Source organism: Clinocottus analis, unplaced genomic scaffold (assembly GCF_023055335.1).
Source record: "Clinocottus analis isolate CAN_PGR_092001 unplaced genomic scaffold, fCliAna1.0.p SCAF_19, whole genome shotgun sequence".
Taxonomy (NCBI): domain Eukaryota; kingdom Metazoa; phylum Chordata; class Actinopteri; order Perciformes; family Cottidae; genus Clinocottus; species Clinocottus analis.
This window is the reverse complement of record NW_027175920.1, coordinates 7,574,273-7,595,543: the sequence shown is the minus strand read 5'-3', so window position 1 is coordinate 7,595,543 and position 21,271 is coordinate 7,574,273. Positions and strand designations below refer to the sequence as shown.

The 21,271-nt window shown below is 39.9% G+C and overlaps 2 protein-coding genes across 5 annotated transcripts; one reads left to right on the top strand and one right to left on the bottom strand.

Annotated features, from left to right (window-relative positions):
• Window positions 1-517: 517 nt before the first annotated feature.
• Window positions 518-4,474, top strand: psmc5 (proteasome 26S subunit, ATPase 5). Of its 3 annotated transcripts, none has more exons than XM_068582881.1 (12): window positions 518-599; window positions 1,504-1,575; window positions 1,672-1,741; window positions 1,860-1,957; window positions 2,052-2,108; window positions 2,367-2,597; window positions 3,077-3,203; window positions 3,305-3,495; window positions 3,614-3,712; window positions 3,797-3,907; window positions 3,991-4,077; window positions 4,316-4,474. In XM_068582881.1, the coding sequence occupies exons 1-12, from the start codon at window positions 576-578 to the stop codon at window positions 4,367-4,369; spliced, it is 1,221 nt and encodes a 406-aa protein (XP_068438982.1). In that variant the 5' UTR covers window positions 518-575; the 3' UTR covers window positions 4,370-4,474. The 3 variants fall into 3 exon arrangements, with proteins under 3 accessions (XP_068438982.1, XP_068438984.1, XP_068438983.1); XM_068582883.1 differs by lacking the exon at window positions 518-599 and adding an exon at window positions 664-732; XM_068582882.1 differs by lacking the exon at window positions 518-599 and adding an exon at window positions 947-1,104.
• On the bottom strand, window positions 4,342-20,739 carry LOC137789371 (MAGUK p55 subfamily member 3-like). 2 transcript variants are annotated; one of them, XM_068582879.1, is made up of 20 exons: window positions 20,514-20,739; window positions 13,759-13,913; window positions 12,689-12,807; window positions 12,427-12,504; window positions 12,186-12,266; window positions 11,637-11,774; window positions 10,473-10,554; window positions 10,070-10,155; window positions 9,880-9,954; window positions 9,354-9,550; window positions 9,195-9,259; window positions 8,572-8,589; window positions 8,268-8,309; window positions 6,886-6,951; window positions 6,555-6,713; window positions 6,340-6,420; window positions 6,024-6,117; window positions 5,825-5,933; window positions 5,200-5,319; window positions 4,342-5,075 (listed from the first exon to the last, which is right to left on the bottom strand). In XM_068582879.1, the coding sequence occupies exons 2-20, from the start codon at window positions 13,793-13,795 to the stop codon at window positions 4,896-4,898; spliced, it is 1,827 nt and encodes a 608-aa protein (XP_068438980.1). In that variant the 5' UTR covers window positions 13,796-13,913; window positions 20,514-20,739; the 3' UTR covers window positions 4,342-4,895. The 2 variants fall into 2 exon arrangements, with proteins under 2 accessions (XP_068438980.1, XP_068438981.1); XM_068582880.1 differs by lacking the exon at window positions 6,886-6,951.
• Between the last annotated feature and the right edge of the window lie 532 nt (window positions 20,740-21,271).

The following is a 21,271-nucleotide window of genomic DNA, read 5'->3' as shown; positions in this document are numbered from 1 at the left end:
AGGTCTAAGAGCTCAGGTTCCTCTCAGAGCAGCGGTTTCATGTGGTTTTCATGTTCTCAGGGCGGGATCGTCTTACCTGTCTTTAACTGCCTAAACAGGTTTTTTACTCCTCAAATAACTGCCAACCAGAATACATATACAATATACAATACCCCTTCACAGATCTGAGTTTCAGCTTGTAAACAACAATGTAACCGAATTTATTATATATAAAGTAATTTTGCAGTGCGCAGAAAGTATCTCCTGCATGTGTTCTTGTGACACTGTTGGAAAACGTGCTCCACTGTCCCTGCAGTATGTGGTGAAGTGGTCCAGGTTATCCAACATGGATACTAATTTCTACAGTGCCTGTTCACCACTTACGTGTGTTTGTAAGAGTAAATGAATCTTTAAAACGCAATTATAGCACGTTCAGTTAGTTGTAAAGTGTTATTCGGTCATGAAAACGGTAACTCAGAAGCCAAGGCTGAAGCCGATTATGCCTGTAGGCGGCGATGTGTGCAATGAAAAATTAAAACCGCGAAGAAGTCTTCCGGAAATAGGCCTCTCCTCAAGCGGATGCAGAAAAATCCAAGATGGAGGTGGACGGAGCCGATCATGTAGGTGTATCTTTTTTCGGTCGTTTTGTTGGTTTTATTGTTAATATATAATCAAAGACCCGTTGCTATTTGTTTTTAAGTCGAATGGTTATCTTAAAGTGTGTATGAGGAGGAATAACTGTGCTAGTCTGCTGTGAGTTGTGAAATATGACTTTATTCAAAACTATAAATGTCTACATTAGATTTCTGCCGGTTTGCTGTCTCATTGTAGCTAACCTAGCTAACATGAACTGGCTAGCCATAGAGCACTGTCAATTGAACGCACGGCGAGCTTGAGCTAGCTACTCTAAATGACTTTCCGCATATGTGTTCTCTTTAATTAGGTTAGGTTAATAGTACGAAGACCGTTAAATACCTAATATAGATAGCTAACGTTAGTCATTTTAGCATCACCGAGCGTTTAAGCTCCCTCGTCTGACTCCTTGTTGGTGCGAGTTAGCTAACAATAACGTCAGCTAGCCTAATGTTAGTCAGCAGATTTAAACTACCGAAGTAATTATGGAAGGTAACGCTAACTTTTATCCCTTTCTATCTGTATTGTTGCACTTGGTGTTAACGGGTTCAGTTTTGACGATCTATGTCTTCAAATAGCGTTACCTTAACGGAGTCGACATTTTAGCACTCCCGTTACCAACCCCACTTGATGAGTTGTCAGTCGGTGTTCACTGATTCTCATAACATAACATTAGTTTTGCATTCTTTTAAGTTTTGTTTCGTCTTTTGTTTGAATTGAAATGTATCTATCAAAAACTATTTTCAGCTTCTTGCTGTTTTTGTAATATGAATTGGATATCTTTAGGTTTTCTTATGTTGGACAATACAGGGACTCTTGAGATGAAATTGATTTTCATTCTTTTTTTATTTTACATTTTGCGAGTTAATTAAAGATCATTTTCATTGATAGATGGAGATGGGGGAGAGTAAAGGTGGTTCGGGTCTCCGGCAGTACTACTTGTCTAAGATAGAAGAGTTACAGGTAAGAAAATATGTCTGCACATTTTCAGCCATTAATGTGAATATATTACGGTTTTTTGCATCCCTGTCAATCCTGAACCAATGTTTTTTCCAACAGTTGACAGTCAATGACAAGAGCCAGAATCTCAGACGTCTGCAGGCACAGAGAAATGAGCTCAACGCTAAAGGTTTGTTTGTCGTTACTTCAACGGCTGTATATTTATTAATATTATTCCATCACATAAGGCTGTACGTAATATTATCTCAAGGGTGAAAAATAATAAAGTATTACTTTTTGTCTTTCAGTGCGTCTCCTTCGTGAGGAGCTGCAGTTACTACAAGAGCAGGGGTCTTATGTAGGGGAAGTGGTTAGGGTCATGGACAAAAAGAAAGTGCTGGTTAAGGTATGCTGTGTACTATTACTTTGTACCACACTCGATCTTGAGTACTAGCTGACAGATTAAATTTACATGTCTCTTTGTCTTCTTTTTTTTTTAGGTTCATCCAGAAGGAAAATTTGTTGTGGATGTGGACAAGAACATTGACATCAATGATGTTAGTATTATAGTTGTTAACCTAATAATGGCTAATAGTCAAATAGAATAGTTTTCCCACTGTTTTTTTTTTTAGCTATAAGAAAATTGAAGACATTATGCCTTTCATTGGTAGCCACCATAGCGCAAGCCATATTTGCCACTCTGTATATTCAGTCATTTATAATAGAAGTTTATAAAAGAGGATTTCATGTTAGGAAAACGTAGGCCAGAAGTATCCCTTCCTAATATCTCATCCGTTTTGTAATTTCTGCATCAGGTGACACCCAATTGCCGCGTAGCTCTGCGGAACGACAGCTACACCCTGCACAAGATCTTGCCCAACAAGGTGGACCCTCTGGTATCCCTGATGATGGTGGAAAAGGTGCCAGACTCTACCTATGAAATGATTGGTGGCCTGGATAAGCAGATCAAGGAGATCAAAGAAGTGATTGAGCTGCCAGTCAAGCACCCAGAGCTGTTCGAGGCTTTAGGCATTGCGCAGCCCAAGGTGAGTGATTGAGGACAGAGCTGATAGTGTACAAGAGAGTTGTACTGCTTCCTTTTAATTTCCCTTGTAAGAACATCAGAGAATAGGCGCCGTTCCAAATGTAAGTGTAAATCAGATGGACATTTCCGCAAGGCCGAAATTGTGGCGTCACTCGAAAACAAACCGAGGCCTTTAAATAAGTGTATTGTTCCTTTACATTCAACTTTCTTAAAATACAGTTTTGTTCATTCACAGTTTGAGATTAGTTCAGAGAGTGCAACTGAAAAAAAGTATTTAGGTTACTTGGAGACGTAAAGATCTTACATGAGAACGATGCCATGTAAGGCTACAACAAATGATCATTTCCTCTTAATTAGTTGTGTGTAATATATTATCAAATAGTTGCAGAGGATTTTTTTTACATTGTTTCAACTCATGTTTATATCCACCTCTTAGTGTGCAGGTGGTTCTGATTTCTGTTTTGCTTTAAATGTGTGAAGGGTGTGCTGCTGTACGGCCCCCCGGGAACAGGGAAGACCCTACTGGCCAGAGCTGTGGCCCACCACACCGACTGTACCTTCATCAGGGTGTCTGGCTCAGAGCTCGTCCAGAAGTTCATTGGAGAGGGTGAGACTGTCTCTTCTTATACTGTCATCACATTATTTTCCATTAGTGTATTTTTCAAAACCATGAATTTATAATCATGGTTCCTCCCCGTCTTGTGGCAGGTGCCCGTATGGTGCGTGAGCTCTTCGTTATGGCCAGAGAACATGCTCCTTCTATCATCTTCATGGATGAGATCGACTCTATCGGGTCTTCTCGCCTGGAGGGCGGCTCAGGCGGTGACAGTGAGGTGCAGAGGACAATGCTGGAGCTGCTCAATCAGCTGGACGGTTTCGAGGCCACCAAGAACATCAAGGTAGCGCTCACACAAACATTAAATAAATATCTGTGATCACATTGACACCAAAATAAAATAAAAGAATATCTATCAATTTGTTTTGTTTTTAATATGACTAAAAATCACTTTCTCTTAGGTCATTATGGCCACCAACCGTATTGACATCTTGGACTCGGCTCTGCTCAGGCCAGGCAGGATCGACAGGAAGATTGAGTTCCCCCCTCCAAATGAAGAGGTAGGCACTTGCACCGTATATATACAAACTCATACACACTGTGGGCAGTTTTGTTTTGAGCTTTTTTCAATTCTGAACAATTAGGCCCGTCTGGACATCTTGAAGATCCATTCCAGGAAGATGAACCTCACACGTGGCATTAATCTGAGAAAAATTGCAGAGCTGATGCCTGGAGCCTCTGGTGCTGAGGTTAAGGTGAGAATTGGGCTACTAAATGGTAGCTTTTGGGTGTTTAAAAAGCCCCCTGTATTTAATTTTCTTGTGTATGTGTTTTTTAGGGTGTTTGCACAGAGGCGGGGATGTACGCTCTGAGAGAAAGGAGAGTGCATGTCACCCAGGAGGACTTTGAGATGGCTGTGGCAAAGGTTTGTGTAACATTCTCTTGTACAGTATTTGAGCTCATGAATTGTATTTTCAAGGCCCTTTCACACGACTGGCCCTGTATCCTCAAAATGTAAACATGGAGCACTCTTCCCCCTATTTGAAGTAGAATGAAGCTAATCCCCTACTTATTTCCAATGTCAAGTTTAATGTGTATACTTGTAAGAATGTTTCTACCAGTAGCTGCATGTTAATCAGACTGTTCCATGTTCTCTTCAACAGGTGATGCAGAAAGACAGCGAGAAGAACATGTCGATTAAGAAGCTGTGGAAGTAGAAGGCCTTGTGTAGTCTTGTGCACAATGCGAACACATGTATATTTTCTTTCTTTTTATGGTTTGGTTTATAATTGTCATTCTAGAGTAAATGGTTTCCCCAAATACTGAATGGTGCATGGGTTTTTATTTAACAGTAGAGCATTATCTTCAAATAATGCCAACAGGGATTCATACACATTGTCTTTAATACAGACTTTAGTCAAAGTCGAGTTGAGTAACTGTTCCAAATGCTTGACGTGGCACTTCACATTATAGCTGCTGAAGAGAACTGCAGAAGAGTTCTTTGATCACACTGAGTTATATCTTTTACTGTTGCTTATGTGTCTGTCAGAGCAATGGTGAAAATTCTACAACCAAAAGGTTTTATGTTCAGCTCGATGAAATTGCCAACTATCACAAACCTGTTTGTGTGGCATGGTGAGTACGGCAGGTCAACACTAGACGACTCCAACACTCAGTTTATTTTGTCTTTCACATGCTGAGTCCACAGAGCCAACTTGAACCAGTCAAGCTCAGTGAAGAGGTCTAGCTCCTCACCCAGGACACAGGCACCCACTGACACTCCATCTGCACCCTCTCCAGTACGACCTGGAGCTCAGCTAAGGCACTCACTGGGTCATCCTTCACCAAGACATAGTCCACCCAAGAGCTGTAGCACTCGTCCATCTTCTCAGCTGACTGTTTCATTTCCTGCAGGTCATCCTCCTAGTCAAAAAGAGGAATGACACAGGTACACTTATTTTAGATTGACAGTCATTAAGTCTATAAATGTATGTCAATTTGTGCAAAACCTGCAGTATGTTATTCACTGTCAGGAGGTGTGACTCACCGTGACAACTGAGCTGAGCGAGGAAGAAGAGCCAAGTGGTTTGCTTTGACTGTCATAGATGCGAGGCCGTACAAAGATAACATATGGTTTGAACTCGGCAGTGCGTAGAGTCCTCAGTGCCTGAATGTAGAGGGTAGAAAACAGCATGTTACTTAACAAAAGACCATGGCAACACTGCCGTTAAATCTTGTTTGCACTTTATAGAGTCATATTTAAAGAAAGCGTGTCATGTAGAACTAAGTTAACACCAATTTCTTTTAAAAGATCAATTTACAACATCTAAAAAGTGAGACTTTACATTTGGTCATTGTATATAACCATTCAATTACACTCCCTAACAGTGGGGAAGAAAAATGAATTGGACATAAAAGTGTAGTTAAAAACTAGTTGAACTGTCTGATTAGCAATGCTAAAACTTGGAATATACATTCTTCTATATTCTTTATAAACACAAGGAATCTATTGGGAGGCATATGCTGATACTAGTTTAGCGGTCTGCAGTCAAATAAGAAATATTCCATTTGTGTCAGGTTTTAAATCCTTGCATATTTCTTTAAAGTGTCGGTCAAATTGTAATTTGATATGTATTTGGTTGACAGTACTGCAGGTCAGCTTTGGTACTAACCTCTGGTTGCACATCCACAAGACAGACCTTGTTTTGATCTGAAATCCTGTGAATGGAATCCAAACTGGTGCCGTACAGATTATCTTTATACTCCCCATATTCAATAAATCTGCAGAAAGATTAGACCATTGGTATTTATTATATAAACCATACATTGTTGCAATCAATTGGTTTACTCGATTACGCATACAATACTCACTTGCCGCTCTGTATGTCAGCATCGAAAGCTGCTTTGGTGATGAAGTGGTACTCAAGTCCTTCTCTCTCATGACTCTTCCTGGCTCGAGTAGTATCTTCAGGTCACGTTTACACCCAGCCGGCATGAAGACAGGGTGTAAAGAAAAGATAATAGCTGAACCTTCGTATGATTTAGGGGCAGACACTTCAGAATAAGTGTACAAAACATACACTGAAGTAAGGCATGAGTCAAGTGCTTTGCAAGCTGAATGTAAATACTGTCCCATACAGAACATTTATCACAAGTGTTTTGTGAGTTAAATGGTAAGAAGACTTACGAGGCACAGCCAGACCATAACACCGAGGATTCTCAGCAATCACCTTCTGTTTGAGCTCAGTGATCCGAGCTCCCAGAGAACCTGAGATCCATAATATGAGAATAAACAGATGAATAGACAGTAATACAATATAATTACGTGCAGAAGGACGTCAGCCAGAGACCATCTGATTCAACTCTCCACAGCGTTTTTTTTCCACACGCGGCAGAGCTTACCTATCAGTACTATAAGACGAGCCCTTTCACCAGGGCGGGGCCGATATTGTGTTACTTCTTCATAAATCAGGAACTCTGTGTGATTGGCGTCTGTAGTCCGAGGTTCTCCTGGTGAATTGTGGCGCTCTTTCCTGAGGCGGAAACTTCTGCGCAGGCTAGCTGTGGTCAAAGTAATGAACATACATTTTACAATGTAAAATTAAGATCCATATACTAACATCCTAAAAGTGTACTGCCAGTCACACTTTGACATTAAATGACTAGTTTAATAAACAGCAAACTGTGCCATACATCACACAACATAGACACCATGAGAAATCCATAAGAGTACCTGAGCAAAAATCCCATGAGAGAGCATGGCCACAGAAGGCCGGGGCTGCCTTACTCTTGGGAGAAACTACAGCTCAAATTAGACCATTTATTCAACCAGCGGAAATCTCACCAACAGAGTAGAAGCCTGGAAGCCATGCATGCTGCGTCGCCCTCTTCACCAAACACAAACAAAACAGCTTCAGCATGGCGTGTGAGCAGAGGCCACTTGAGAAGCACAGAGCGATAAACAAGCTGCCATGAGCTGCCACAAAGACGCAGAGAAGCTCTGATGCTGCAGCGTGCCGCACAAGAAGCCCGCCAGAATAAAAGCTCACACAAAGTGATGAGCTTCAAAACCGAAAGCAAGGACAACACACACGCCAAAGGAATACAGATACTACTTTTAGATAAGTTTTATTTATATGTTTAGATAAGTTTTGTGTATCATGCTATACACTATGATTTGTTTTTTTATCAATGTTTTGGACATTCTACACTATAACTCGTGAGAACATTTTCAATATACTACACTGACTTAAAATAAATAAATATTAATATTACTATTACGTAATACATTTTATGACTTGCTTTACTATAATTTTTTTTTTTCAACAAACTACACTACTATGACATTCGATTCTATGCCTTTTTTCATCATAATATGGGACTTTTGTTTTTTCCAAATACCATCTCCAATTACTTTTAATGCCATTTTTTGACATACTAAATAAAACTTATTTCTCTCAGTTAATATCCTTGTGTGCGTCCTTTATTTGCTGAAGGATATAACACTTTAATTAAGAAAGTTATAATATTGTATGCCATATAAATGTGATTAAAAAAGGTTCAAATTCAGTGCAATGGAGCACGCCATAAAAATGTGATCAAAAGTCATATTTTAACACGTCACAAAAAATGTTTAAAAAGCCCTTGGATGTGGTAAGTCGAAAGAAAAACAATAAAAGTGTATTATGTCAGAAAAAGTAATGATATTGTGTATAAAAAAAGGTCTACTACTATAGTGTTACATAAAAAATATCATCATATATTATGCCAAAGCCAAAATGTCAGACCCAGTGGCAGCTCTCAGAATCATTTTGTGCACAACCTGAACGATGACGTGCATGCATGATACACTACACTAACCATCTTTGGCCCATTTCAACAGCTTACACTAATGCACTAATGTCGCCCACCGCGTCAAACTGCACTCCTTCACAACTCTGCAGTTTATTGGTGTGGAAGTGAAACACTTTTCCTGTGCAGCTCTTAGTCATATGCTGACTGACTCATTAAATCTATCAGAACCACTGCACTAAAGAGAGCGATGGATTTGCACACAGATTGAGCACATGGGATATTGCAGTGATTGAAAACAACTCGTTCATCGGGCCTCCTCACCTATGTCCTTTCCATTCAGCGCACCCTCACTGTCACAGTCTTCTGCAGGGCGGCATGCGGGGAGAGAAGACAGGGTGAGAGGGAGGAGCGGTTGATGCTGAAGGTACTTTCACGTCAGAGCACAGCCGGTTTAAGTGCAGTGTCTGCATGTACGGAGGCAACTGTAGACGGGTAAATTGTGGAAGGAAAAGTGCAGCATAATTTGGGGAGGGGGAAGGGGGCAGGGGGTCTGGTAGAATTCAATTTAGAAATTCTGACCATAATAACATGAGTAAATGGAGAGTTGAAGATTTTGTCCACTTACCTCTCTCAGCTCGATCATCTGAGGTTAGCAATGTAAGGAATAACATAAAGTATCACTATTCAGAGTCAGAATATTATACCTGCTAGACTGTGATATTACCACAGCTCTGCTCCTAGTATACACTGTAGTCTTAAAGAACTTTTTCTTTGTTTTGCAAATGTCGTATCTAAGCAGTATCTACGTATAGGAATCCTTCATACACTTATCTACTTTTCTTTATGTACTTCTCCTGACCATGCCATTCAGTTTACACTATTACACATAAACACTGTTTTTTTTTAAGCTCAGTATGGAGTTTAGCTTTAACGCAGATGCAGGAATAGAAGTGACTTTACCTGCTATTGCTTTTAAAACCACGCCATTTCATTTTACTTTAAAATTGGATTAGGAAATAAAATAAAAGATTGCGTTGCATTTTTTTGTTGTTGCATTTTTTTTTTATTAAATAAAGATCATCCTCAGATCCCCTGTCCTCTATTCATCATCTCTAATTCAGGATCTCCTCGGCTGAATTAGATTTGACCTCCAATACAAGCTGTGTCTGTACATCTAAGCTTCTTGTACATTTATATTTACACTGTAAGTTATGAGGGCCAATTCATGAAAAAGTGAACTAAGCTTACATGGAGGAGCTTTGGAGCACATGGTGGCCGGGAAAGAACCCATTTTCATCCTGTATCGTAGACGCCTGGGAAGAAAAAATGCAAAAGAATGCTTTAGACTTTCATGTCCAACACACATTGGCTCTAAATCGTATTTTTTTGTCAGTTGACGCTCACTACCTCTCCTGAAACTGTGTTGAGGGGATGAGGGCAGCACGCAGGTTACAGTCACCGATCCTCTTGGCCTGCCACCAGGTGGCGTCCTCCTGGCTAACAACCTGAAGAATGTCCCCCCTCTTAAATGGAAGTCCGGCCTCTTGGCAAGGCGTGGCCTTGTCCTCATAGGGCGTGTAGTCGAACAAAGCCCGAAGGTAGACCTTTTAAAAGCAGAAATATTCTATGAGCAATGCTAACTTTAATAGGAACAGTTTGATATCTTGGGACATATGATATTGTTTGTGTTCTTTTTGTGAGAATGTATGGTGAATACAAAGCTTGTGCCAGAAACCTGTTATTTTAGCACGAAGACTGAAAAACAGACAAAAACAGCTTCGCTCGTCAGAGAGTCTTTGTGTTTGTTTAATGTGTATTAAATACACATTTTTCCAGTTTTTGTTGACTGAGTACCTGGTTTTTGAGTCATTTTGAATCAAACCTAAGTTGTTGTTGTTTGTTTAGGATGAATTTTGCAGACAAAAGTCCTCACCCGGCTTTCCTTTAGTTTGTCTTCTTCCTCCACAGCTGGAATGATTTTCAGTGTGATGGAGCCTTGTGACTGAGACTGATCAAACACAGAGCAGCAGCATCATGCACCTGCAGTCATCATCAGGGAATAATCACAGTATCTCCACTAGTATGATGCGATACGATGAGAAGCGTTTTTTTCTCCTCTTTACCAGAATCTGACTAATTTCATCCGGCCTTTTGTGGGTTATCAGGTGTCCATTGACCTCTCGGAGCTCATCACCGACATGCACCAGGCCTGGAAACACACACAAAACAAGTTTTAAAAAAGCCGATAAGAAATCCCAGGATGTGTTGTTTTTGAGACAAAAATCTAACAATTTTTCATGGCCATTAAGCCAGGAGCAACCCCTCGTTTGTAATCTCAAAATATGCAATCTTGTGGTACTAATCTCAAGGATTTGATCTCTGTAGACAGTTCATGGGGTTACACAACATAATCTCTGTCAGCATTTTAGTAGACATAAGGAAGTCTTGTTGGATAGGAAGTTTTGTTTGTTCAGAGAAAATAAAACAATACGACTGACGTTTGCATTGTGATGAATGTTGTCTCACCACTGCGGTCGGCTGCCCCTCCCCTCATGATTCTGGCCACGATTACAGCTCCCGTCACTTCGTCTCTCCGGATGGTCGCTCCCTGGTAGGAAAGACACAACTAATCTGATTTCCAGCTCATATTGTGTCTCATCTTCAGGGCACTGAAGCTGATGCCACCGTCTGTTTGACAGGTAAAAGATATGCCTCATGTGAAGCTTGGTGGCTTTGCTGGAAAAATCAATAACCTATTAGAGTAAATGCCAGAAGCTATTTGAGACAGGAGACTGTGATATCATAAAGACCTCCTCCTTGCCTTCTTCAGCTCTGCTTGCTGCACTGAAAAAACATGGTTCCTGTTTCTTCATGCTCACGATGTCGGATCATACCTTACTACTGTACTGTCGTCACGCTGTACTGTCATGCTGCACTGTCATGCTGTACTGTCATCACACTGTACTGTCATCACACTGTACTGTCATGCTGTACTGTCATCACACTGTACTGTCATGCTGTACTGTCATCATGCTGTACTGTCATCATACAGCACTGTCATGCTGTAATGTCATCACACTGTACTGTCACGCTGTTCTGTCACGCTGTACTGTCATGCTGTATTGTCATGCTGTACTGTCACACTGTACTGTCATGCTGTATTGTCATGCTGTACTGTCACACTGTACTGTCATGCTGTATTGTCATGCTGTACTGTCACACTGTACTGTCATGCTGTATTGTCACGCTGTACTGTCACACTGTACTGTCATCATACGGTACAATCCACTTTCCTACTGTTCCTCTGTGTTTTCTTACACTCAGTTACAGCTCCATCTGTTTCAGCTCAGTGATTTTTCCAGAGTGTAGTTCAGGTAATTAATTTAAAGTTAAATTTGTTTTGCTGAACATTAGATGAGAAGATACTACCTTCAAGTCTGCACGCTCAATATGAAGCGACAGACAGGATAGGGTTCGCCTGGCTCAGCATGAAAAATAGAGAGTAAAACAGGCCGATGGATTTGTTTTTTACAGCGTCACACAGAGAGACACCCTGGGGCTCTCTAAAGCTTCAAAGCTGCTCCGTTAAAATAAATTAAGTTTTTTAAACCCCACTTTCCGGCACAATAATTATAGCTGTTGAGGGAAGGAGGAGCTCTTGTTTTGTCTCAGCTGTGAGGCGGCTCTCACCAGCGGCTCTTTGTTCTTCACCAGGCGGACGATCTTGACCGACTCTTCTTCAAGGTCGTCGTCCAGATCCTCCGGCAGCGGCGGCAGCACCGGGTCAAAGTTCTTTTGGGCAACTGTGTCATGGGCTGAAAGCACCGCCTGCATGAAACGACGCACGTCCACAGATGGATTTAAGGACCGGAATGATAATATAAGATAATAATATTGATGGTAAAACAAGAAAGTCAGGCAGGACATTAACTAAGAAGCTTCTTTGGCAAATGTGCATTATTTTTCCATAACCAAGTCATTTCTCCCCGTTCTGCAGAAAGCCAATACATTTAACATAATCACTTGATGTGAGTAATTAGGCTTTTTTCTGTGTCTAAGGGTACAGACAGCTCTGACGCTGGTGTTATGTAATGAATAGATGATCAACTTAGTGGAAAATCAGAGCCGCTCAGGGGGAAAACCCAGTGAAACATTATTGAGCATTTATTAGTGAGTAAACGTGTGAGGAACGACACAAAACGTGTGTGTGCGAGTGAGTGTGTGTGTGTGTGTGTGTACCTTAAAGTGGGGCGTGCTTAGAAGGAGCAGCAGCTCTCTCTCATCACCCTCCAGCGGCCCGTTCTGAAGCTCTTCTGCCAGCTGACGATTTGAATCAGAAAATCACTGCTCGAAATAATAAAACCTCCTCATGAACTACATTTACTTTAGAAAACTACAATAAATGTTCACTTATACTTGGTATTTAATGACAATATTCAGGTTCAGTTTGGCTTAGAAATTGAGGCGAGTTTGCACCTACATCTTCTGCCAGACAGGTGGCGCTGTGTAGAACCGGAGTCGGGCTGTGTTTCTCATATTGCTTCAGTTTGTCATGAATCTGAGACGTAAGACACATGAATAGACATACAGGTATGCACAAAGCGTGACCTTTTTAAATGACATTTGAAGGGCATTTTCCAAGACACAAGAATAAACAAGTTCTGGTTTTTTGTGACGAGATTTCCTTCAAACATGGTTTGAACGCCACAGTCCGACTACTGTCGGAGACATATCTGCGCTACCTTAATGAGGTAACTGAGGCTTCTCTCACTGAAGACATCTTTGAGGAGGGCCAGGTCTTCTTTGTGGTTGGCATCAGGATGGAGCTGAGAGGTGAGCAGGGCCAAGGTCTCATGCAGCCCTGTCAGTCAAAGAAAACAGCAGTTATGTTGCATAACTGTAGTTATATAATGCCAATACTGATCCAGATAACTGGACTGGGTATCAGTGACAATCAATTTAATGCCGTTTGGTAAGACTGGCACGCGTCCTGAGCTCCAGTGTGAAGTCCGAGACGACGTCCTTTGCCTCACAGAAAGGTTCTTTAAGCTTCTTTTATTTAAGCTCGTAATACAATATTCAATAAAGACATTCTTAAAGTATATATGCACAGTAATTTATGCTCGCCCACTGCAATCACAGCTTGACCGCCGCAGGTACAGCCTGTTGAGCTCTCAGGATGCTGCTAGAAAACCTGAGATTGCAGATCCCTACAGGCAAATTATAATTAGCAGGGTGGGAACATTTGGGTTAGACGTTAAATTAAATTCATGTGAAGTACATTTTTTTGAAGCAATCAACATTCATGTTCTTAAGTGTTCTTGTCGTTGACATAATGACCAGAGGTCACTTCAACTCATACAACATTCAGGGCTGAGCCCGGGATCCTGGCATTTTTGTTTTTTGATAAACAAGCATTATCAGTAAATGTGCATGCTTTCCATGCACTCTTGAATTGTGTTGTCCATCAAATAAGAACATGTGAATTCACTTATTTCCAATGTGAATAAGAAAATGGTCAGCGGGTCATCCCCCCAACGAGGCTCTGAAACAAAGATGACCCATTATAAGCTCCACCGGTGCTTTGAAATGGTTCACACGTCCTGTCTCCTGGGTGGGCGTGGTCATGGCGTGGTCATGGCGTGGTCATGGCGTGGTCATGGCGTGGTCACAAATACAAGAAATTGACTCCGGGTGGGCCGTCTCCTTTCTGCACCGTCTCTGCCTCCCTCCCCCCAACCCCCACGTACATTTACACACACAAGGTATCCGACACAATTAGCCAGTAGCTTGAGCATGTGTCCGGCTGTACCTGTGCTTGTAGACACGATGGGCATGGCTTCAATCATTCAGGGAGGCAGCAGGGAGAAGAGAGGGGGAACAGGGAGGGAGAGAAAACAAAGCCGGTCGCTCTCCACCGGCTCCGTCGGTTCCTCGTGTACGACCAAGGTGGAAACTCCCAGACAGCTAAGAACGGAGGGGAAACAAAACAGTGTGACTCTTATATCTGTATTTAGAAAAGAGGAGATTCATTTGGAGATTTCTCAGAATTCTTTTTTTTTCTCCCCACAATTGTGATTATATTCTGAGAACTCTTTCACAAATAATTAAAACCTACATCGGCTTAGGAGTTTGATTCTTACATTCTTGAAGACACAAGAAGATCATGTTCATGCTGGTGGTGCAACACAAAATAAAAGGTTGTGAACAGATTATAGAAGCAAAAGCTTGTGATACAAATGAGAGCACGGTGAGGCTATACAAATAGGTTTCAGTACTTGGAGCTCACTTAGAAAAGAGGCTGTTTTGTCTTTTGATATTCATTTTGAATATAATCATGTTTTCAAAAGGAAACCGGCCAGCCGACAGTGATGAATCAACCTATTACTGTGCCCAAGTTTCAATATAATTATTACCTGCTTTCATTACTGAGCATTCAATTCATTTCAGTCTGTGTGACTCACAAACTAAAGGAAAGTGATGGAAGATGACTCTTTTGTCCAATACCATGCTTCACCTTCTTTTCACCATGGCAACCATACACACACATACATATACATATACATATACATATATATATATATATATATATATATATATATATACATATATATATATATATATATATATATATATATACATACATATATATATGTATATATATACACATATACATATATATATATATACACATATACATATATATATATATATATATATATATATATATATATATATATAATACATGCACACACACACACACACACGCACACACGCACACACACACACACACACTCTCTCTCTCTCTCTCTCTCTCTCTCTCTCTCTCTCTCTCTCTCTCTCTCTCTCTCTCTCTCTCTCTCACTGTGCTTAGACTTCCATCATCTCACAGATGAGATTACTTTAATAAGGTTGTGTCACATTATTCACTTCACTAGTTTGGTTCTGTGTGCCGTGAAGCTTGCAGCTTCCATCTGACATCAATATAAGATTTTAATTTTCCTTATACATTTTGTTCTGGGCAGGGTTCCCTCCCCTTGTTAAATGACAAATTCAAGGACATTTCAAGGTTTTTTTTTAGGCCCAATCTCCTCTAAGGACCCAACAAGGCAAAGTTTGAGACATGGCTCATGGTTGATTATTGTAATAACACAGTTTTTTAACAGCAAGAACTAGCAGGATTTACAGAGGCGCAAAGACAGCAATCAAAAAGAGAGAGAGAGACTTCAATATGTATATTCAATTTCAATTCAATGAGTTTATGTATAGAATAGATTTGCCTTTTCGCTTGATGTATTCTCTGGTTTTAGCTTCTATATTTCTAGGATATCTGTTCTTTTTTTATTATTGTCATCGTCAATTAAATAAATCTGGGATTTAGACGATTTGTTGGACCAAACAAATAATATGAAGGTGACAATTTGAGCTCTGGGAAACTGTTATAGGATGATTATAATATATATATATATATATATATATATATATATATATATATATATATATATATATATATATATATATATATTCTGACCCCTAACACATTCAAGTTACATTTTACAGTAATTCCTTTATTTCATTTGTAAAAAAGCAAACGTCTGTGTTTTCTACTCTGAAAGCAACATTTCCTTTGAGACTGAAAGTACAAAACAATCCCTCAGCACATTCTGTCTCATTGTTAGACATCCACAGTTACCACAAACGCGCCTGACATCCAGAAACAAAAGCTAGAAACAACTTACTATTATTTCAGTTATTTTCTGTCATCTTATGTCAAATATTTTGACAATTTCACCAGAACAGCAATTTACAACTGTCTTAACTTGATTATCATTTATTTGTCATGTTCTGTCACATTTTCTAGGCTTGTGAACAAGAAAGAAAACAGCTGCCATGTCTAGTTTGGCACTGTGCCAAAGTGCCAATTAAAATAAACAGCGACAGCACAAACCGACCTTTGTTAAGCTGATAATAAGTGTTCATAACGCCAAGTTCGGAATCATGCTTACAATAAAATGCATTAAATTGTGCATTAGACTGACGAGTGGTGATGAAAAACAAGCTTTTGAAGCTGCTCTGAAACGACCTCTTACACGCTGTAATTGCTGCTGTGGTCCATCACCAGCATGTGCTTACAGATGGCATCATTACAAGCAAGTCAGATATGAATGACCTTCCAAGCAACTTACTGGAGGATGAGCCTCCCACAAGTCATCTTTTTCAATCTCTTCATTCAGCATTTGATTCCATAATTTAAGCTTCAAAAAATAGTTGGACATTTAAGGAAATACAATTATTGCTTTCTTTCTAAAGAGTTTAACGACAAGCTCAAAACTACTAAATATAAATGTAGTACCGTATTATTATATACAAATAAAGGGAAATTGTGGCTCCGTCTAAAAGTAACCCAATCCACCTACCAGCACTTATAAAGCTCAGGATAACACGTAGTATCTAATGCATACAAACACTGAAATGTAAAAAAAACAAACTTTAAAAACTGTGGTTTTATAGTTGCCCAGTACATTTGTGTTCTAGACTAACATCGCCAGTGTCTTGTGATTACATGTGGTCCCTGCAGGACTGCCGGAGCGTGACATGACCCCCGACCTCTCCCCATCAGTGAGTCTCAATCAGGCATCAATAACAATATCCCCAGATTGATTCAGTGTAATGCTGCAGCACCATCAGCATATCTGTCCTTCATTCACTCATTTTGCAATGACAAAACAGCACTTTGAAACAAAAAATCCATCATGCACATTATCAGGAGAGAAATAGTGACATTATGACATAAACATTGATGAACAGTGGAAGCCAGCGAGACACGTCAAGGGATAGTGAGCTAAAGCTAAAACTGCATTACTGTTCTTATTGATTCTCTGTCACAGCCGTTAAAAGTTTACAATTTGATGAACAAACACTTTGGAAATGAAGTTAGTTATTCCAGATAATTAAAATGATTCAGCTTTTTAGTCATGATGAACAATATCTAATAACTAACAATAGATAATGCTACCTAGCTTAGCAGAGTAGCAGTAACCAGCCAAGATCGCAACTGAAATTTATGCAATTGACTGACGTTAAGCACCTTTGACGGACAACTATAATTCCAGATTCAGAGCTTCGTTATCATTTCCTTGTCCTCATATGTGGCCTTTGTGTTTTGCCATCTGTCGGCCACCGTTCAACGCCACTCCATTGAGAAAACTTGGTTGCAACAACAAAGCTCACAGCTCTGCTTTCATTCAGCCGCCTCCACACACACTTGGACCACGCTCCTGACCTTCTTTCACTCCGTCTCTTCCTCCCTCTATCCGACTCTCTCTAATTACAAGAGGCTGAGAAGAGCTTAACGCCGACTTCTTTCTGTTTATTCCCTCTCACTCACTCACATATTCACCCGCTGAGTCTATCGTACTAAATACTTACCAGGTTACGCTGGCCATATGGTGGTATTATCTAGTCGCTTGATTTAAGACGGCCGCGCCCGCTGTGTGTGCATCAGTGAGGATTTCAATGAATACAATGAAGCAGATTAGAACAGGACTAAGATTAGAACAGAAACTCAATAGCAGCAGGAATGTAGCAAAGGTTATACTGGAAAGCATTCAGTATTAATCTTTTCTCATATTAAATCGATGGGAAATGGATTATGTACATTTATTTGTACTTATGGCAAGAAGATCTATAGAGCAAATTAGGCTAATATTAGAATAATTGATTGTTTTAGGGATTGACAGAAAATGTATCTAAGATACTTTTCAGAAAGGATTAATCATTTTGAGTAATTCATAGAATTGAAGCATGTCAACATGTCTGCTTCTTCAGTAAGAGAATTTGCAGCTTTTCTCTATCTCATAATGTGAAAAACTGAATTCCTTTGCAGTTTTTTTGAACGGTTTAGACACCCATAATCCACCTCAGAATAAATCAAGAAACTTTTTGTACATACTGTAATTTGTTTTAGACCCTCTTACTTCTGTTAGAAAAAGGTTAATTGTCATTTCTTTTATTATCTATAATAGGTTGTTTATATATATATATATATATATATATATATATATATATATATATATATATATATATATATATATATATATATATATATATATATATATTTTAAGAATCATGGTGTATTATTTCCTTACAGTGATGCTCAATTCTGTTGTTTACAGTTATAGGCAAGGAAATAAAACACTGAGTAGGATGTCCGAGCCGTCAGTCTCGTCCTTCCTGTAAGACGTTGTCGTCATCTTGACTTTGACTCACAGTACGAGTAAGAATAAAATATAATTTTTTTTCAGAAATGTTGTGTCCTTCATTTGTTGACTCTAATTTCAAAGTTCTTTGTTTTGCTTTTTAATCTCAGGAACATTGGGGTCAACGTCGAGTTGCTCATGAAGACTTGAAGACTGTCCATATTCCAATATGAAGAAATTAATATTTCATTGAAAGTTGTCTTAGGTTATCTTGTTACTGCACCTACTAAAGGCTCACTAATATTGTGATTTAGTACAGCAGTCAGCAGAGTGTTCCTTATTGTTTTGTAATATTAATTCATGTTTTTCCTCGTGGACTTCCCCCGGCTGCTGGTCCTCACATGAGTGTTCTGGATCATGACAAATTCCATCTTCACATGCCTCTTCGTCTTGTGACTGACTGTACAATCCTCACCGATTGTCCCTTGGAAGCTGCTTTTCGTAGTTTCCCACCAGTTAACGTTGTCCATAGAGTCTCTTTACATTGGCCTCAAACTGGACTGTGACCAGATCATTCATCCTATTACTAAACGGCACTATACAGTCAAGTCAGTGTGGTACTTTAGCAAACTGACATTGTGTTCAGAGAGCTCAGCCTTATGTTACCGTGCCCTCTACTCTCACACGCAACACACAACACCAAGCAAACATGCACGCCACCTGTTTGCCAGACTGTTTGCTGTTGGACGGGTCTCGAGAGGGAGACAGAGAGGGGCGAGGTCGTCGACACACTGCCGATGCCATCTGCCCACCGCTCTGTGTGTATGTGAGTACCCACCACCTATAATGCCACCCACATGGCCAATCTGACATATCTGGATATGACAGATTTCATTCCAATTTCCATTTGGGGAAAAACAAAGTTGCCTGCTGTACATTTTGCTAGGGATTATAGTGTTTACCTCATTTCCGAAAAATTAGATTTCTATTCTCTTAAGTGGCAAAACAAAAGTAGCCTATTGTACATGAATGCCAAACAATACGTCTAAAGTGACATCTTCACAAGTCAAAATGGATTATGTTTTAAATCAAATGTAACAATGACACGCAGGAAATCCTCTCATTTGGGGAAAATTGATTCTTTGGCATTTTTCAACTACTTTTGCTTGGGGAAAAAAAAGGAGAGAAATAACAAAATAGTCCACTATTATTTATCTGTCGATAAACTAATTGTTTCAGCTCTAATCCTAAAGTTGGCCAACAGCTGAAATAGTGTGAAGATCTATAATAATGAGTTAGTACATATTTTAATTGAAATGTACAGTACAGAGGAGGTCAGGAGCCAGACAGCTTTTAAGAGGCTTATAAGAAGAACATCACTTCAGTACACCTTCAGCTCGCCCACTCTGAGACCCCGCTGGAGAAATAATCACGTCTAAGATTGAATTTGGCTCCCCGTCTGAGGGACAAAACCTGACAATTATATGTCTCATTTTAGGATTTCAACAGCCAAATAGGTTTTTAGGGACAGCTGAGAGGATGGTTGGCAAAGTGCCAATCTGTCTGGTGGCGAGCCAAACTTTAGAGGCTTCTTGACTGATGGCTGATGTTAAACTCCCACTGAGCTTTTAATGAGTGTAAATGTGCAGAAAACACATTGTAGCAGGGATCTGCAAACAAAGACCTCTTTCAATCAATTGGACAGGGCAAACATAATTATAAAAAAGATAAGTTTCTAGACTTCCTCTTAACCTCTGAATGGTGCACATTCTTCCTCAAGTCTTTGTTTACTTTACTGTGCAAAACCCCTGACATCGTTGCATCTCTGTGGCTCACCTGCTCACAAAAGAAGCCATAAAACATGAAACTCTTCTCCTGCCATGCAGCAAAAGCCTGACGAAGTCTCAGGCCCGTCCTGTTAACGAACAATAAATTATTCCTCATTTAAATTCATCAGCATTTGTTGAATGAATGAATGAATGCTCATGCAATTAGCTTGTAGTCCGTGGCTGTGCACGCCCACATGCACTCGTCTCTTCACACTCGTCACAGCAGCTAATATATGGAGTTTGATAAAGCACAGGTGATGCACACCCCTCAATAGCATGCGCGCTGCACGCATCCACATGCTTTTACTCAGACTTGTGTTTGGAAACCTCAAATTGTTAGAAGCCTAAATAACAGAAAAAAAAAAAAAAAAAAAAAAAAAAAACAGCCCGCGGTTTTGCATTTTCTTCATCTACATTTGTGCAAACTAATACTACCTGACAGTTTCCCTGCCATTCATTTCTCTTTGTCAGACACACAGGTTACATGAACAGTGGAGAGCTGCAGAGTTCAGTCCCTGCTCGTTAGGAAGCATCCTCACCTTGTTGCGGCTCCTCTCCGCTTCAGCGCGCGCGTTTCAAGCCGACACGGCCTCTGTTTACAACGCGAGAGTATTTGTTCTTTCTTATTTCTTTCTCTCTGTGTTGCTCTGTTCACTCCGTCTTCAGCTGACTGGTCGTATTTCTCTGCTCCATCCAGTCTATCGCCCCTTCCCCCTCTGTCAGTCAGTCAGTTTGCTCTCGCCCTCACTCTCTCTGCTGTGCTGCCTTCAGGTGCTCCTCGTATAATCTAACATCCAAGATTCACGGATGGAAAATAGACTAATGCTGTTTTTTGTTGGATGAAAAACTAGGAAGGGAAAATAAGCATTATGTGAGAAAGACATTCACGCCACTAAAGTACAATATCTAATAAAGCATTTTCTGCATTTCTACATAAGTGTGTGGTCCTGTCTTGTATAGGTTGCGAATCAGAAATGAAGTTTGTTGTTAGTCGACACTAATATCTTATTTATACTGTTTTTAATTAGTGGATATTCTAAACAGTGTTGTGTGAGGCGGACCATGGCATCTGATCATTGTTGACTGTTTGTTGAGAGTGATTTAAAGTTGTGTTCTGCTGAGGAGTGAACAGAAAATGGAAATAGGGATCTAAAATGTACATTAACAAAATATATGCCAACCAGAAAGCCTGTTTCTGTCATTGAAAAGTAAAATAAACAGACATTGGAAATGACAAATATACGTATAATTTAGTTTTATGTAAAGTGGGAATCTTGACTTTATATTATCATTACAT

Excerpts from the sequence above, each read along its gene's own strand:
- psmc5 (XM_068582881.1), top strand. The coding sequence starts at position 576 with ATGGAGGTGGACGGAGCCGATCAT. Across the intron at positions 3,496-3,613 it reads AGGCCACCAAGAACATCAAG|GTCATTATGGCCACCAACCG; the intron begins GTAGCGCTCACA and ends ACTTTCTCTTAG. Across the intron at positions 4,078-4,315 it reads TTGAGATGGCTGTGGCAAAG|GTGATGCAGAAAGACAGCGA; the intron begins GTTTGTGTAACA and ends TCTCTTCAACAG.
- LOC137789371 (XM_068582879.1), bottom strand. The coding sequence starts at position 13,795 with ATGATTGAAGCCATGCCCATCGTGTCTACAAGCACAG. Across the intron at positions 11,775-12,185 it reads TAAGCACGCCCCACTTTAAG|GCGGTGCTTTCAGCCCATGA; the intron begins GTACACACACAC and ends CGTTTCATGCAG. Across the intron at positions 9,955-10,069 it reads ATGAAATTAGTCAGATTCTG|TCTCAGTCACAAGGCTCCAT; the intron begins GTAAAGAGGAGA and ends GTGTTTGATCAG.